Raw genomic sequence first — 16,361 nt, 5'->3', positions numbered from 1 at the left:
TGTAACACACAGCTATCTGCCCTCTTTTACATACACAAGAATACAGATGCCCGGGAGGAAAATAAGGTAATATGGCTATAAGGCAATAAGGTGAAAGGGGAATAGGGCAATAGGGGAATAAGGGGAATTTCTCCTTTCCCCCAAGAGATGTTCTAAAATGAGTTTTCGAGTAATTGAGCTTTTCAAACTATTGAATTACACCAAACGAAAATTCGACCACATCCTCCTTCTATTCTTCTTCCTTCTCATCCTCCTCCTTCTCTTCCTTCTCATCTCCTCCTTCTCCTCCTCCTCCTCCTCCTCCTCCTCCTCAGAATTCCATGCTGTTGGAATCTGTTCTATTTACACTGCAATAACAACAACAAATTTTGTCGACTGAAATAAGTTCGTTCCCAGCAGTACATATTTACAAAGCAAGAGTTCTCAACGCTGTTTTTACACTTATTTCGACGTTTTCAGATGAGATTTTACTAATTAAAACTCTCTCTTTCTCTCTCTTCATATTTCTTTTTATTTATCTATCAGTAACACTAAATCACTTCTTCTGTCTTTGTACTAATTACACACACACACTCTACTAATTACACACACACACTCTCTCCGTCTCTCCGTCTCTCCACTCTCTCACACCATCTGAATTTCCACTCGTCTCTCATCAATTTGTCACGTGGGTTGATTTTTCGCATGACACAGTGCCTTGTGTGTGTGTGTGTGTGTGTGTGTGTGTGTGTGTGTGTGTGTGTGTGTGTGTGTGTGTGTGTGTGTGTACGATTTATACACACAACATATGTACAATTATGTGTAAAAGGTCTTTTGAAACATGTTGGAAGACGACAACAGCGAATGGGTTTCAGTTCACTATCCGTATCAGAAAGGTTCGATGTGGACATGAAGTTCTGGTGAAACATCATCCACACAATGATCTTGTCTTCTGTAAGAGGGTGTCAGAGAAAAGAAGTTTTATATTTCTAATGATTCATTTTCCAACACAAAAAAGAACAAGGAGCTCTGCAGCAGATGGCATGTCCTCCTCCGAGCCCTGATCTCACCATCATTAATCTGCTGAGATGTTACCTTCAGAAAGAGAAACGACTTTGAGCCGAAAGCGTGCGCACGAACCCCGACTGCTGTGGTTTTTCCAGATGTGTCAAAGTATCACAAACATCTCCATCGCTTTACGCTTCCTGTAACTAAACTCATCTTTTAACACACAAACTATAAATATCATTTTCATGCTGCTTATACTGAACAGGTTCCTCGTTTAGCTTCATTTAACGATATGGAACATCTGTGTAAGTCGTTCTCACTTACCTTATAGCAGCTCCAAACAATCTTTACCTCACCAACGTCTCACTTTTGTTGTAAGACCAGAAGTTTTAGCCGTAAAACCTGAGACTCCTCCCATGAAAGTCTCCTTATCTCTAAATCCCAATATCTCATCTCACGTTTTTCAATATCTCATCAGTGATCTCATTTCTCAGCTCTAGTACCTCATTGCTCATAACTCAATACCTCATCTCATCCCAGTAACTTATTGCTCCTATCTCAAAACCTCATCTCTACCTTATATCTTAGTATCTCATCTCATATCTCATTGCTTATATCTCAATATCTCATATCCCAAAAACTCACTGCTCATATGTTAATCTCATTTCATAACTCTCAATATCTCATTGTTCATCTCACATCTCAATATCTCACCTCTCATACCGCAGCGCTCATAACTCAATACCTTATCGGTCATATCTCAATATCTTGTCTCACATATCTAAATATCTCACCTCAGCGCTCATATTTTTCATTGCTGAACTCATATCCTAATAATTTATTGCTCACATCTCATAACTACATCTCTTATATCTCAATATCTCATTTCATATCTCATTGTTTCATCTCTAATATTTGAATATCTCTCTTTTGTCTCAGTATCTGAATATCCCATTGCTTATATCTCAATATTATATCCAAATATCTCACTGCTCATATGCCAATATTTATCTCTCGTATCTCAATATCTCATCTCTCGTATCTCAATATCTCATCTCTCGTATCTCATCTGTCTCATTTAAGCATTTACGAATCCCAGCATGGTAGTTCCTCTCGTGAGGTTAATTTATGGTTTGGTGGAGGAATCCAGACACACAGCTGCTGACTTTCTCAGCGTCTGAAGGCCACAGGGGATTTATTTTAGCCGCTGATCCTCATAAATACTCTGCGGCAGTGCAATCTGTCAGTCCGCTCGGATTAACCTTCAGACTCGATCTGCAGATCTAATTTCCTCTAATTCTGCTAATTCCAGCGTTAGCGCTCGCTCGTTCTAATCCTGAGATTACTGCATCCACCGTTCGCTCCACTCGCCTTCGACACCAACATCCAGACCTTCGCTCAGACGCCAGGCTCATTTCCTTGTACTTATACGGACTTGGAATAATTGTTTTGATACCGACATCTGATCCGATCCGATGGGAAGGTAATATCGCTCAGCACCAAGCTCCTACCGGGTCTGAAAAAGCGTTTCATTTTCCGTGTGCAATGAGCTGCGCGATCACGCGGCCTGCGTGCGACTCACCTTCAGCAGAGTTATGACTCCTTCCTGAGTGTCTTTGTCTGGCTGGACCCTGAAAACCCCGAGGCCGTCTCCTTCGATAATTCTGTACTCCATCTCCGCATTGGGGCCCACGTCTGCATCCAAGGCCTTTATCTTGGCCACCACGGAAGCCAGGGGCAGCGATTCGGGCACGCTAAACTGATAGGATTCTGCCACCACACACACACACACACACACACACACACACACACACACACACACAAAATTATTGATGATGCTATTTCTGCTTTCTCTTATCATCTCAGTGCTGTGCCACGTGTCCCACTTCTGCTCCCTGCTACATCAGCGCTGAGAAATATAGAAAGTTCAATGTGGGGTATTTATTCGATTTATGAGACGCATTCAAATTCCAATCAGATGTTTATGGCGATTTGATTTTACGAACGTTAATGTAAATCGCTCTACTTCTCTGTCACTACACCACATACGTGACGTGTATCAGACGTGCGAGTGCGAGGGTCGTACTTCGGGAAAAGCGTGGAGGATTGTCGTTCACGTCGCTTAACGTGACTGTGACGGTGGTGGTCCCCGAGAGGCCGCCCATCTGACCGCCCATGTCTTTAGCCTGGATGACGAGCAGGTACTGATCCCTCGCCTCGCGGTCCATGTTGGGCAGCGCCGTCCTCACGATACCTGCAGCAGCATATCACAGTTTTACTGCTAAATAATAAACAGAGTGGATGCAGAGAGTCTTGTAGTTTTATTACATTTAATAAGAAGAAGAAGAAGAAGAAGAAGAAGAAGAAGAAAAGAACAGTAAAGAGGTGAAGAAAAAAAAGAAGAAAATGAAAAAGTAGAAGACAGCAAATAAAGATTATGCAAAAGAAAAAGAAGAAGGAGAAGAAGAAAAAGCAGAAGAGGAAGAAGAAGCAAAAGAAAAAGAAGCAAAAGAGAAACAAAAAAAAAATAAAGAAGTAGATGAAGAAAAATAAGAAGCAAAAGAAGAAAAAGAAGGGAAAAGAACAAAAAGAAAGAGAAGATGAAGAAAAGAAGAAGAAGAAGAAGAAGAAGTAGAAGAAGAAAACAAGAACAAGAAGAGGAATAAGCAAAAGAAGAAAAAGTAGAAAAAGAAGAATTTCTTTTAAACCAAATGAGAGAACGGAATTCTATATAAATATTGTAATAATAATAATAATAATAATAATAATAATAATAATAATAATAATAATAATAGTAATAATAATAATAAAAATAATTATAATAATAATAATATTCGTAATAATAATAATAATAATAATAATAATAATAATAATAATAATAATAATAATAATCAAAATAATAATAATAATAATAATAAAAATAATAATAGTAATAATAATAATAATATTCGTAATAAAATTAATAATAATAATAATAGTAATAATAATAATAATAATAATAATAATAATAATAATAGTAATAATAATAATAAAAATAATTATAATAATAATAATATTCGTAATAATAATACTAATAATAATAATAATAATAATAATAAAATAATAATAATAAAAATAATAATAGTAATAATAATAATAATATTCGTAATAATAATAATAATAATAATAATAGTAATAATAATAATAATAATAATAATAATAATAATGATAGTAATAATAAACATATTAATAATAGTAATAATAATAATAATAATAATAATAATAATCAAAATAATAATAATAATAATAATAAAAATAATAATAGTAATAATAATAATAATATTCGTAATAAAATTAATAATAATAATAATAGTAATAATAATAATAATAATAATAATAATAATAATAATAGTAATAATAATAATAAAAATAATTATAATAATAATAATATTCGTAATAATAATACTAATAATAATAATAATAATAATAAAAATAATAATAATAAAAATAATAATAGTAATAATAATAATAATATTCGTAATAATAATAATAATAATAATAATAGTAATAATAATAATAATAATAATAATAATAATAATGATAGTAATAATAAACATATTAATAATAGTAATAATAATTATAATAATAATAATAATAATAATAGTAATAATAATAATAATAATAATAATAATAATAGTAATAATAATAATAATAATAATAATAGTAATAATAATAATAATAATAATAATAATAATGATAGTAATAATAAACATATTAATAATAGTAATAATAATAATAATAATAATAGTAATAATAATAATAATAATAATAGTAATAATAATAATAATAGTAATAATAAACATATTAATAATAATAATAATAATAATAATAATAATAGTAATAATAATAATAATAATAATAGTAATAATAATAATAATAGTAATAATAAACATATTAATAATAATAATAATAATAATAATAATAGTAATAATAATAATAATAATAATAATAATAATAATAATAATAGTAATAATAATAATAATAATAGTAATAATAATAATAATAATAATAATAATAATAATAATAATAATAATAATAATAGTAATAATAATAATAATAATAATAATAGTAATAATAATAATAATAGTAATGATAAACATATTAATAATAATAATAATAATAATAATAATAGTAATAATAATAATAATAGTAATAATAAACATATTAATAATAGTAATAATAATAATAATAATAATAATAATAATAATAGTAATAATAATAATAATAATAATAATAATAATAATAATAATAGTAATAATAATAATAATAATAATAGTAATAATAATAATAATAATAAACATATTAATAATAATAATAATAATAATAATAATAATAATAATAATAATAATAATAGTAATAATAATAATAATAGTAATAATAAACATATTAATAATAGTAATAATAATAATAATAATAATAATAATAGTAATAATAATAATAATAATCTCTTTGTGATCTTTACTAACGTCTTTGCTGGACCCAGAATTAATTTTCTCTCCTGATCTTTGTTGACTTTGGCATTTCCACCTGATGACTAATTCCCCTGCCATTAAGTGACCCTTTATCCGTCCTGGGCTCAGGCTGCTCAGTTAAAACCCAATCGATAGACGCTGCTATTTGCCGTGTGCTGCGACGCCACGCCGGGGGAACAAATTTTCTAAAATTAATCTATAGGCTGAAAAAAGGGGAGTCTAATAAATGGCCTCGGACTGCCGGTGCTGACAGACGCCGTGTGTGTGGACGAGGATCTGCTGAAGCGCTGAGCGCATTAATGTCTTTTTTTTTCTATAATCAGAATGGAACCTTTAACATCTGCTTCATCTGAATTCCATCAACTGACAAGCACAGAGGTTTGGATGTGGTTCTTTCAGGGCAGATTATTGAATAATTAGGGGTTCTAATCATCAAACTGTGTAGACAAACAAAATTCTGTCCACAAAAAAAAAGCAAACAAACTAAATTGATTTCACAAAAAACAATCAGAATTCTGTCCAAACAAACCAGAAATATGCTAATTATGTCAAACAAAACAAAATTCTGCCTAAACAAATAACAAACAAATTTGAAAACTATTTGAAAAAATTGCCTAAAAATGTGCCCAAATAAACAAACCAAAACATAATTCTTTACAAAAAATGTAAAAAAATAAAATAAATAAATTGTCTAAACAAACCAACAAAAAATAAACACATAAAATAAATATGCAAAAAATGCCCCAAATTGTACTGTATGTCCCAATAAACAAACAAACAGGTAAATAATTCAGTAAAAAAAAGGTCCAAATAAATAAATAATTCTGTCAAAATAAAAAAAATTATGTTAAAACAAACAAAAAAAAAAACTGTCTAAAAAAATCTGTTTCAAAAATAAATAAAAATAAATTAATTCTGACCAGAAAATAATTGAACAAAAATTCTGTAAAACACACAAATTCTGTCAAAAAAAATGTAAAAAAATTAATTCTGTCCAAACCCTGATTAGGGCTTTTTTTTTTTCTAAAATTGGTGGAGTTAAGTGGAGGCAGAAGAACAATTATTTGTGTTTTCAATGAACCAGAACACTGGAGAAGATTGCTCCGCTACTGCTTGAGTTTTGTCTTGAGTCAGATCCCGAATCCCAACGTTCTCTTGGTTACTTATCCAAGTGTTTCAGAAAGCTTTGGATGATAAATAGCTTCCTGGCATGCTAGCTGTTTCGCAATTAGTGAGATGTAAGTACAGTACGGGTAAAATATGACCGAGAATCAGTCCAAAACAAAGTACAGATGAAAATGTGTAGAGGAGTAAAAGTTGTAGGATCACAGTCGGGGGTCAGGTTGAGGGACAGGGGAACCTGTCTATGAGAAAGTGGAATCTGACAGATATTTGAGAAATGGTCTCCGAACCCTGGAGTGGCCGTCAGGTTCAGACAGCCATCTCTGGACGTGAGAATCAAAACAGCACCTCAACACCTCCCTCCAAATCCCTTCAGACACTTCACTGTTTTCTCTTCTCCTGCGCTCAGTTGCAGGTGGTCCGGCAGAAGTGAAGGACCTGCCGTTAATCATTAACACATCTCATTCCCAGCGGTTCATCAGGCCTGAGACCTGCTGCTTTCTCAGAAAGATGTTGTAGAGTTTTGAGTTTCTCAGCTTTAGGAATTCTGTACACCTGGTTTCTGCTTCGCTTCAAGGCTGCTGTAGCTCTGCGATTAAGATGTTGGACTTCTGATCAGTAGGTTATGACTTCAAATCCCTGCAGCACCACAAAGCTGCAACTGCGGGGCCCTTAACCAAGGCCCTTAACCCTCACCTGCTCAGGCGTATCAATGAGATGTCTGTTTTGCCCTGAATAAATTTTTCCCATACAATTTGTGTACTTGATGTTTCTGGAGGAACCTCTCGGAATGTAACCACACTCTCATATTAAATACATTTAAAAAGATTATAAAGGGAATGTTTTCTAAATAAAATATTAAATCAGTCCTGGTCATGTAGCTGCAGCAGAAGAGGAATAAAACCCTGCAGCAGATGGAGAATAATGAGTGTTTGTGGTTGCTGGAAGTCCTGCTCGTCCATGCCTGCCTGTAGTTTCTCAGCGTGTTTGACGCCACGGTGAAGATTTTTCCTCTCGTTATTTGCCTGCCAGCTTCCAACCTCACACTCCTCCACATATTTACACTTGTGTTTCTCTCGTGTCCGGAGAGACCCCCATCCCGAGACGTGGGAGAGTGTTTGCGAGATTGCGCTGCGGGAACGTACGAGCTGTCACCGCTGCTCCGACCGCATTATTTCCTCCTGCGAGACAGATGGATCGCGACCCCGACTGCAGATCCGTCACGAGATTCCCACTCACGCGCCGGGTCACGTCAACAACAATGTCTCCCAGGCTGTGCTACCAATCTGAGCTTTTAGTTCAACAACCTGCTGAACATCCTCACCGGGTTTTTCTCTTCCTGTACCTTTCATATACCATTTTTCTTTTTTCATCACCTGCTTTTTATCAATCTAATACTGGAACTGCACAACTCCTCCATTTTAATTATGTTTACTAGAGTTTTTACACCAAATTGGGCGCAGGATTGTCAGACTGAGATGCAAATATATTCATTATTAATACCTTTTTCTTTTAAATCTACGTGACCGGTGCGGTGTCTGTTCAGCAGCGTATTTATTTCCTTCTTTATGAAACGTTTTTATATTTACTATAGTTCACTTTATAAAAGCTCCTTCTATTAAAGAAGTAGCTATCACCATCATCACCATCACCATCATCATCACCATCATTATCACCATCATCATCATCATCACCATCATCACCATCACCATCATCATCATCATCATCACCATCATCACCATCATCATCACCATCATCACCATCAGCACCATCATCATCATCATCATCATCATCATCACCATAATCATGAGCAGAAATGAAATTTGCAGTTGTATTATTATAACATTACAACTGTTTACACTTTTTTTTTTTAGAAGGGAGTGCAAAAGTTTGTGCCCTTATTTATTTCGCGACAAAACCCAGAAAATTGCAAAAAGATTTACTGTTATTTAAAATACTTCAGAAATATTTCTATTTAACAATAAAATGTTGCAAATCTAAAAATTTGGCTGCATATTGCAAAAAAATACAACATAAAATACATCTATTTTTTTTACATCTAATATAATTATTACTATATATATATATTTTTATATATTTTTTTTCATTTATTTAATTCTTATTTTTTAACCTTTTGTATTTTCCCTTTTTTTAAATGTATTACAGTTATTATTATTATTATTATTATTATTATTATTATTATTATTATTATTATTATTATTATTATTATTATTTGAATGATCAGTGTCACTTAATTTACGGTCATTTTATTTAATTGATAAACTTTTGTATGTCCATTTTTTTCTGCATTTGATGGAATTTATTCTGACTTCGCACAGGGTTACAGTTCAGCGCATGTGATGAGTTTCAGATTTAATAACAACAGTATTAATAATAATAAGTAATAATTAATTTTTGGGGCCTAAAATGCAAAATTCTCTACATTTTGGAAAAAAAGACCTCACGTCAGCATCTTGTAACACACACACACACACACACACACACACACACACACACACACACACACACACACACACACACACACATTTCCTGTTCCATTTTACTCCTCGGCTGTTCACTAGAGACAGTGTAAATGTTTATGGCGTTCTCCCAAACCTCTGAGTCGTCTTTCCTCCTGAGACGGTGTTGTGTTGAGGCGAGTTGTGGAACCCTGTCAGCACATTACAAACCCACAACAGAGCTGTTTCTGCTGTGCTCCTTGTTGTTGTTGTTGTTGTTGTTTGCTATCGTCGCTGCTGCTGTTTTTACCTGTCTTGGGTTCCACTGAGAAATACGGCTGGCCTTCAAGGATGCTGTAGACGACTCGGGCGCTGTTTCCGTATGTGGGATCGTCAGCGTCCGTCGCCTTCACCTCCACCACCGACGTACCTGAAGAGACGAGGAAGGAAAGTTTTCTACAACTGCAACTTCGAATCACATTTACATACATTTATGACATTTCGGAAGATGGCCTTATCCAGAGCAAATTACAGTTATTTCAGGTATATGGCTGAGAGTTAAGGGGCCTTTCTTAAGGGCCCAGTAGTAGCAGCTTGGTGTTGCCGGGATTCAAACCAATGACCTTCCAATCAGAACACTTTTTCCACTGAGCTGCCCCTTTCCTATTAACAGGTCCGCTATTATATGATCGTTTCTACAAGGAAGGTTGTATTGGATCTGGACACCTGATTGGAATCAGAACCAAGATATGATCTACGAAATTGGCAAAGGTGTCCTATTGGTCCTTGATAGTATCTTCTGGATATAACATAATTCCAATAGGAAGAATCAAATTACCAAGTAGAGATCCACAAAAACCATTACAGCTGTCAATCAAACCGCTACTATTCCTATACTATAGCAGGGATGTGACATGGGACATGACCAGCAGCATTACTGTCTTACAAACATCAAAATCAACAACACAACCTATTGTAATGTTGACAAAGGTATTAGGAAACCTGACTTTTCTAGCCTTATTTGCTTCTCCCCCAAACTGTTACCACAAACTTGCAGCCACACAATTGTATTTGACATCTTTGGATGCAGGGGCATGAGATTCACCCTTCACTTGAACTAGGAGACCCAAACCTGTTCCATGATGTCCATGAAGATCTGCTTTCCATGGTTTGGAGTGGAAGATCTCCAGCTCTGAAGGTGAACGCTAACTGCACCCCAGACCTCATCACCTTCTAACCTACATCAATACCTGACTTTACTATCTGGCTGAATTAATCTCTACAAAATCTTGTGAAACATCTTCCCAGAAGAGTGGAAGCTATTATAAGATCCTAAAGACATGATTTCAAATCCTAGCCACACCAAGCTGCCACTCGGGGGCCCTTGAGAAAGGCCCTTAACCCCAACGCTGCTCAGTTGTTTGAATGAGATAACAGTAAGTCGCTCTGAATAACGCCGTCTGCCAAATGCTATGATTGTAAATGAAAATGTGGGGTTTTTTTTTTCCACAGGATCACAGAAAATCCCAATGTACCCTAAACCATGGATATTTATGCTCTAGACTTGAGGTTAGATAGACGTCTGGATCGATTACACGTCTACACACTGAAGCAATCGTTTTGTAATTTTACTGCAGAATCTGTCCTTCAGCTATTTATAGCTACAAAGTCATAGACACGTGCAACACCATAGCGTGAAGGACGAGCGACAAGACAGTCAATGAATATGTCAAAAAAATAAAAAATAATAATAAAATCACTTTGGGCTACACGCTCGAACAACTTCTGCATTCCGCCTTCTTCCTCCACACGTTTTTTTTCCCCGAGACGCAGTCACGAAGCACATGAGGACACGATTAATTAAAACCACACCACAGTTTTCCTTCAGCCCGACTTTTACATGGTGTTTGACGCTTTTATGTCTCGATGCTGCGATCACAATTGAAAGATTACCAGACGAGCGTTTTATTTCCCAGAGATCCGTGCAGATGTTAAAGTCGTGTCCCGGTGACCTGAGAATTCTGACTTTCCAACCTCTCGACTCTTAAGCATTAACCTGCGGTCGGTGTTTTGTCCAAGATGAATGTAAATGTCCCTTGTGCAGGCGTCCTTTAAAAAAAAAAAAAAAAAAAAAAAAGCCCTGATGCCAGACATCTCGGAATGTGAGACCGCAAAAGGCAAGTTTAATATTGCCTGGCTGCCTGGATAATAATTCCCAGATAGATTTTATTTAAGCCGTAAAGCGTCTTAATGGAAAGTGCCGAGCCTTCATTTGAGCGCGATTTATGGGCCGGTGTTGGCTGCGGTCCTCCTCGGGAGAAGCACAGATTACCCCTTAACACGTCTGCTCGTAAAAAAAGGACTAAATAAGACCTTTGGGGACGGGTTCGGATTTTGTGTCATATCTAAAACCGCAAACATCTGGAGAGCACCGCTGGGAATAAAACCCCGCAAGAAGGGAAAAAAATAAATGAGATGGAGCTGAAACCCTTTGTGCTGCAGCGACTGCTTACTATCAGATTTCATTTCTCTCAGGTAGCACATTCTGGAGCTCCGTCAACCCTATTGACTAATGCCAAAGGTGTTTGAATGGTCCTTGATGGTATTCATTAGATATACTGTTGCTTTTCTCCAATAGAAGGTGATTAAATTACCAGGAAAGACCCACAGAGACCATTACAGCCTCTAATACAACCAATACAACTCCCATTATAACCCTTAAAAACATTGCAAATACTATTAGGGTTTCTACATATATTTTTTCCAGCAGCGATACAACAATACAAACTACGTAACTGTCTTACATCAAAATCATCCACAAAATAGAGTTTACCGATAGCTGGGTTGGATCGTACTTGCCGATAACCGATTAATTAACCACGTTTTTTAAATGGATACTGGATAAAACCAAATAAATAAATAAATAAATAACTATTTAAAATAGTACAAAATGTATTACATTACAAAAATCGAAAATTAAATCTTAAATTATGAACATGTGCTCAATGAAATAAATATGGACATTAATTATTGAGTATTTTTTATAGAATTATAAAAAAAATGACAAATATTAAATATAATATAGCGTCTCACGTGTAGAGACGTGTAGCACGTTGCCGATGAATCCGCAAAACCTATAAATCGGTCGACTTCTAGTATAAAACTGTGACCATAAACTTTGATGTCTTTGGATGTGGTCTTGATAAATTACTAAATTATTTCTCATAAATTAAAGGAAATGATAAATGATGAAATTCTTGCGTAAGCCACACATGGCATTTCTTTATTCAACCTTGTAAACGGGAAGAGGTTGATTCAGGTCGTGGTTTTTGAGGACGTTTAGGAGAACTGGCATGAATTCAACAACTTCCACAGGGTTCTTCACGCCCCCTGCTGTGGAAGCAACGTCCTCCAAACTCACTCCAGATGATCCGGCTCGTACTCGGAAACCCTTCACGATCTGCTCGATGATCAGGGGTGGAACGGAGAAACAGCTTTATTAGTAGATTATAAAGACCGGCTAATGAGATTTATAAAGACGCAGCTTTTTTAACAGGATTAAAGGATTAAACAAACTTGTCTTGTCTTGTCGTTTTTTCCGATCTTTCCGCAGGTTTCCGCTCGAAGCAGTGTGGATTTGTGCTCGAAAGTAATTACACCACACTTCGTTGAGCTCACCGAGGAAAGAAATGCTTTAATACTCCAGTGGGTTCCACCTAATACTTATTCATTGCATTTGTCCAGTACATACAGTTACTACACCTTCTTTTTATTAGCCTTTATAACAGTGCATTAACTCAGTAGCTATGAAGGGCTTATGTAGGTTTTCACGTACAGTATATTTTCTAAAAAATACAGGCTTTCTATGAGGTGCTATTACAAACTTCTGTATTTGCTGGGAGACAATAAAAGCTTATGGCTTGCTTGTGTAGCCTTATGTCACCAGTCATAACAGGCATATGTAGGTTTTTTTGTATTTATTCTAAAGATACTGGTCTTTAAAGAAGTGTTATTACACCTTTATGTGAAAACTCTAAGATCTGTTTTCCTGTATCTTTTTATGAAAATACTGACATTCAATGACGTGTTATTATAAATTACTACATTTCTTTATGTGACATTGTTACAGCTGAAGGCTTCATATATACGCTAATGTTGCCTTATGTCACCAGTCATAAAATGATGTCGGTTTCACCAGTTTTTGTGTACCTTTTTCAAGAAAATACATACTTTACATTTTTTACAATTATTACAAATTACTACAGTGTTGTGACATTATGCCAGATAATGGATTTATGAATGCTTATGTAGCCTTATGTTAGCAGTCATGAAGGTCTTTTGTAGGTTCTATGTATCTTGTCTAGAAATACTAGTCTTTACAAAAGTGTTATCTCAAATGACCACCAAAGTTTATTTAGAAAAAGCAGTCATTCGTAAATCTGATGCATTGTTAATGCTTATGTAGCATTATAGTGTCAAGTCAAGTCAAGTCATGTCAAGAGGCTTTTTATTGTCATTTCTTCTATACACAGTGGTAAACAGTACACAGTAAAAACGAGACAACGTTCCTCCAGAACCCTGGTACTACACTGAACAACAACATAGAGCTACAACACATAACATAAAGCTACATAAAGTACATAAAGGTCATGAAGGGCTTATGTAGGTTTCATGTATATTTTCCTAAAAAAATACAGGTCCTTAGTATAAAGTGCTATTACATATTAATGCATTAGTTTTTTGTGTAAAAAAAAATCATTGTAACAGCCTATGCAATATTGAATGCTTATGTAGGTTTTATGTCAGTAGTCATAAACAACTCAAAAAGGTCACATGTACCTAAAAACACACACCTTTTTCTACGGATCAGAAATCCTACAGTTGTTGTTTTTGTGTGAGCAGCCATTACAACAGCTGATGCCTTTATAAATGATTAATAGGCTTAATATCACTCTTCATGAAAGACTTACGTAGGTTTATTGTACCTTTTATGAACATGTTTTTCATAAAAGTGCTTTATAAAGGCTTAATGCACCTTTACTAAATGTGAATCCAGATCTTTAGTACAGTATTAGCACAAATGACCACAGTTTTTTTGGGTAAAACATTAAGCCATCTAAACACCTGACAGATTATTTGAAGATTTATATTAATAGTCATAAAGGGCTTATGTAGATGCTCTGAACGTTCTCTCAGAAACCAGCTGGAGCACACTGGAGCCAGCTCGTATCACTTTTTCTCGTTGCCTTCACCAGATCAGATTTGAGATGAGATCGGAATGACATCCAATCTCCCGGCTCTTGTAGCGCTTGTCTGCAGGATTAGCTAATCAGTACAAATCTAATGTGCACTCCGTAATGCTATTTCTCCTTAGCGTGCGCGTTAACGTTCCCGGTCCGGTTTCATGCGAGCGCGGCTCGATTTCCAGGAGCTAATGGAATTCAATAACGGCAAGGCGGAAAACATCAGGCGCTCAGGAGCCGCCGCGACGATGTTCGAAGCATCTTAATAAACGCCGGCGCGTGTGAAAAACGAACGGGCGCCAGGGATCGCTCTCGTAAGCATCTGTTATGAATCTGCAGGGCCGCGAGTCCGTGCGATGCGCCGAGGTGCCACTGAAAGGTCTGCAGTCATAAACAATCTCCTGTTCCTTAATTACCAAATTAAATTAATCATTCTCCCGTTAATCAGAGCCATTCATCAGCGCTCGGGCGTAATGATTTTAAATTGATCTGCAAGAGCAGCGGGTGAGAGCGGGGTCACCTGCTTCAGCAGAGGCTAATGGCTTTGCTCCCAGGTCTGGACGGCTGCTGGTGGGCAGCATGTTAATTACGTTTATAAAACAGCGTGTCGACTCGCCCCGCTTCTGACTGTCAGCTTTTATTCGCCGCGCTCGGTTAAACAGCGCCAAACAAACGAGGACAAACGGGGACCGGAGTATAAATATTATCTGTTCTCTGACTCTGTAGGCGTGAGGTTTACATTTTACTTTTGAGCAGTTGAGTTTTAAGGGCCTTGCTCAAGGGCCCAGCAGTAGCAGCTTCGGGATGCTGGGTTTTGAACTCATGACCTTCCGATTCAAGGCCTTGGTGAATTACGCTTTATGTACTTTTTAGCACAGTGAAATTCTTTCTTCGCATATCGCAGCGATTATGGAAGCAATGATACAGCACCCCTGGAGCACTGAGCATTAAGGGCCTTGCTCAAGGGCCCGAAGAATGGCAGCTTGGCAATACTGGGGATTGAACCCCCGACCTTCCGCTCATACCCACCAATATTTATTTAGAAAAATCAACTTTTACGAAATTTTATGCATTATGTAATGCTTATGCAGCCTTATATCATCAGTCATGAAGGGCTTATGTACATGTATCTGTTCTAAAAAATAGAGTTTCTTATTATAAAGTCTTATTACAAATACTGTACATACATTATGTTTTTTCTGTGTAAAAAAGTTATTCATTCCGACAGCTGATGCCTTTATAAATGTTTATAAGGGTTTATGTCAGTAGTCATGTAAGGCTTATGTAGGTTTATTGTACGCTTTCTGAAAAAAACAGACCTTTGTTAGAAAAAATGACCACAGGTGTTGGTTTGGAGCAGGCAGTCATTATGACAGGTCATTAATTAATTAATAAATACTCATGAACAGTAGTTTTATGTCACAAGTCTTATAAGGCTTATGAAGGCTGTATGTAGCACAAATGACCACAGTTGTTTGGAGGTTAAAGCAGAGCCTAAATCACTGAGCTTCCATTTACAGCCTTCTATCACAAATCCTAAACCAGAATCAGGCACACGGAATAACCTACCAAAGAATTCTGTGCTTCATTGAATCGCGATCGATGTCTAGAAGAACACGTCCCAAAACGAGACAACCAAGACCAACCGTTCAGCCAGGACAAAAGTAATGGCGCCCTATATAGGCGATCCGTATTGAAAATGATTTCATAGCGATATTGATAGTGAAATCTACATTTATCAAACAGTAATGGAGCTCATTTTCTAACAGAAAGGTTTTTTTTTTTTTTTTGCAGGTTGAATAAACTGCTTTCCAGAATATTCTACAAATCTGATTTTGCACTTTACCTGTGTACTTAAACAGAAAGTCAATACCAAGGTCAAACTGCTTAAGATTTAAGAGCCTCCGCATCACAGAGAGGCATTAGACGCTCAGCAGAGATGAGTCACGGCTCAGCTTCGACACTCTGTGTGTGTGTGTGTGTGTGTGTGTGTGTGTGTGTGTGTGTGTGTGTGTGTGTGTGTGTGAAGGCTGGGTGAT

General features: G+C 35.7%; 1 protein-coding gene across 1 annotated transcript in view; it reads right to left on the bottom strand.

Annotated features, from left to right (window-relative positions):
• The window catches only part of cdh7a (cadherin 7a), an 88,487-nt gene that overhangs the window by 37,389 nt on the left and 34,737 nt on the right, over positions 1–16,361 (bottom strand). Inside the window, exons 4-6 of the mRNA XM_083525686.1 lie at positions 9,390–9,509; positions 3,074–3,241; positions 2,570–2,757 (exon numbers count right to left, since the gene is read on the bottom strand). Of these exons, the coding sequence (XP_083381812.1) occupies positions 2,570–2,757; positions 3,074–3,241; positions 9,390–9,509 (476 nt within the window). The remainder of the gene's footprint in view (positions 1–2,569; positions 2,758–3,073; positions 3,242–9,389; positions 9,510–16,361) is intronic.

The sequence above is a fragment of the Silurus aristotelis genome (genome assembly GCF_946808225.1).
Source record: "Silurus aristotelis genome assembly, chromosome: 22".
Taxonomy (NCBI): Eukaryota; Metazoa; Chordata; class Actinopteri; order Siluriformes; family Siluridae; genus Silurus; species Silurus aristotelis.
Note: the sequence above shows the minus strand (reverse complement) of the source record. Positions and strands in the feature narration are given on the sequence as shown.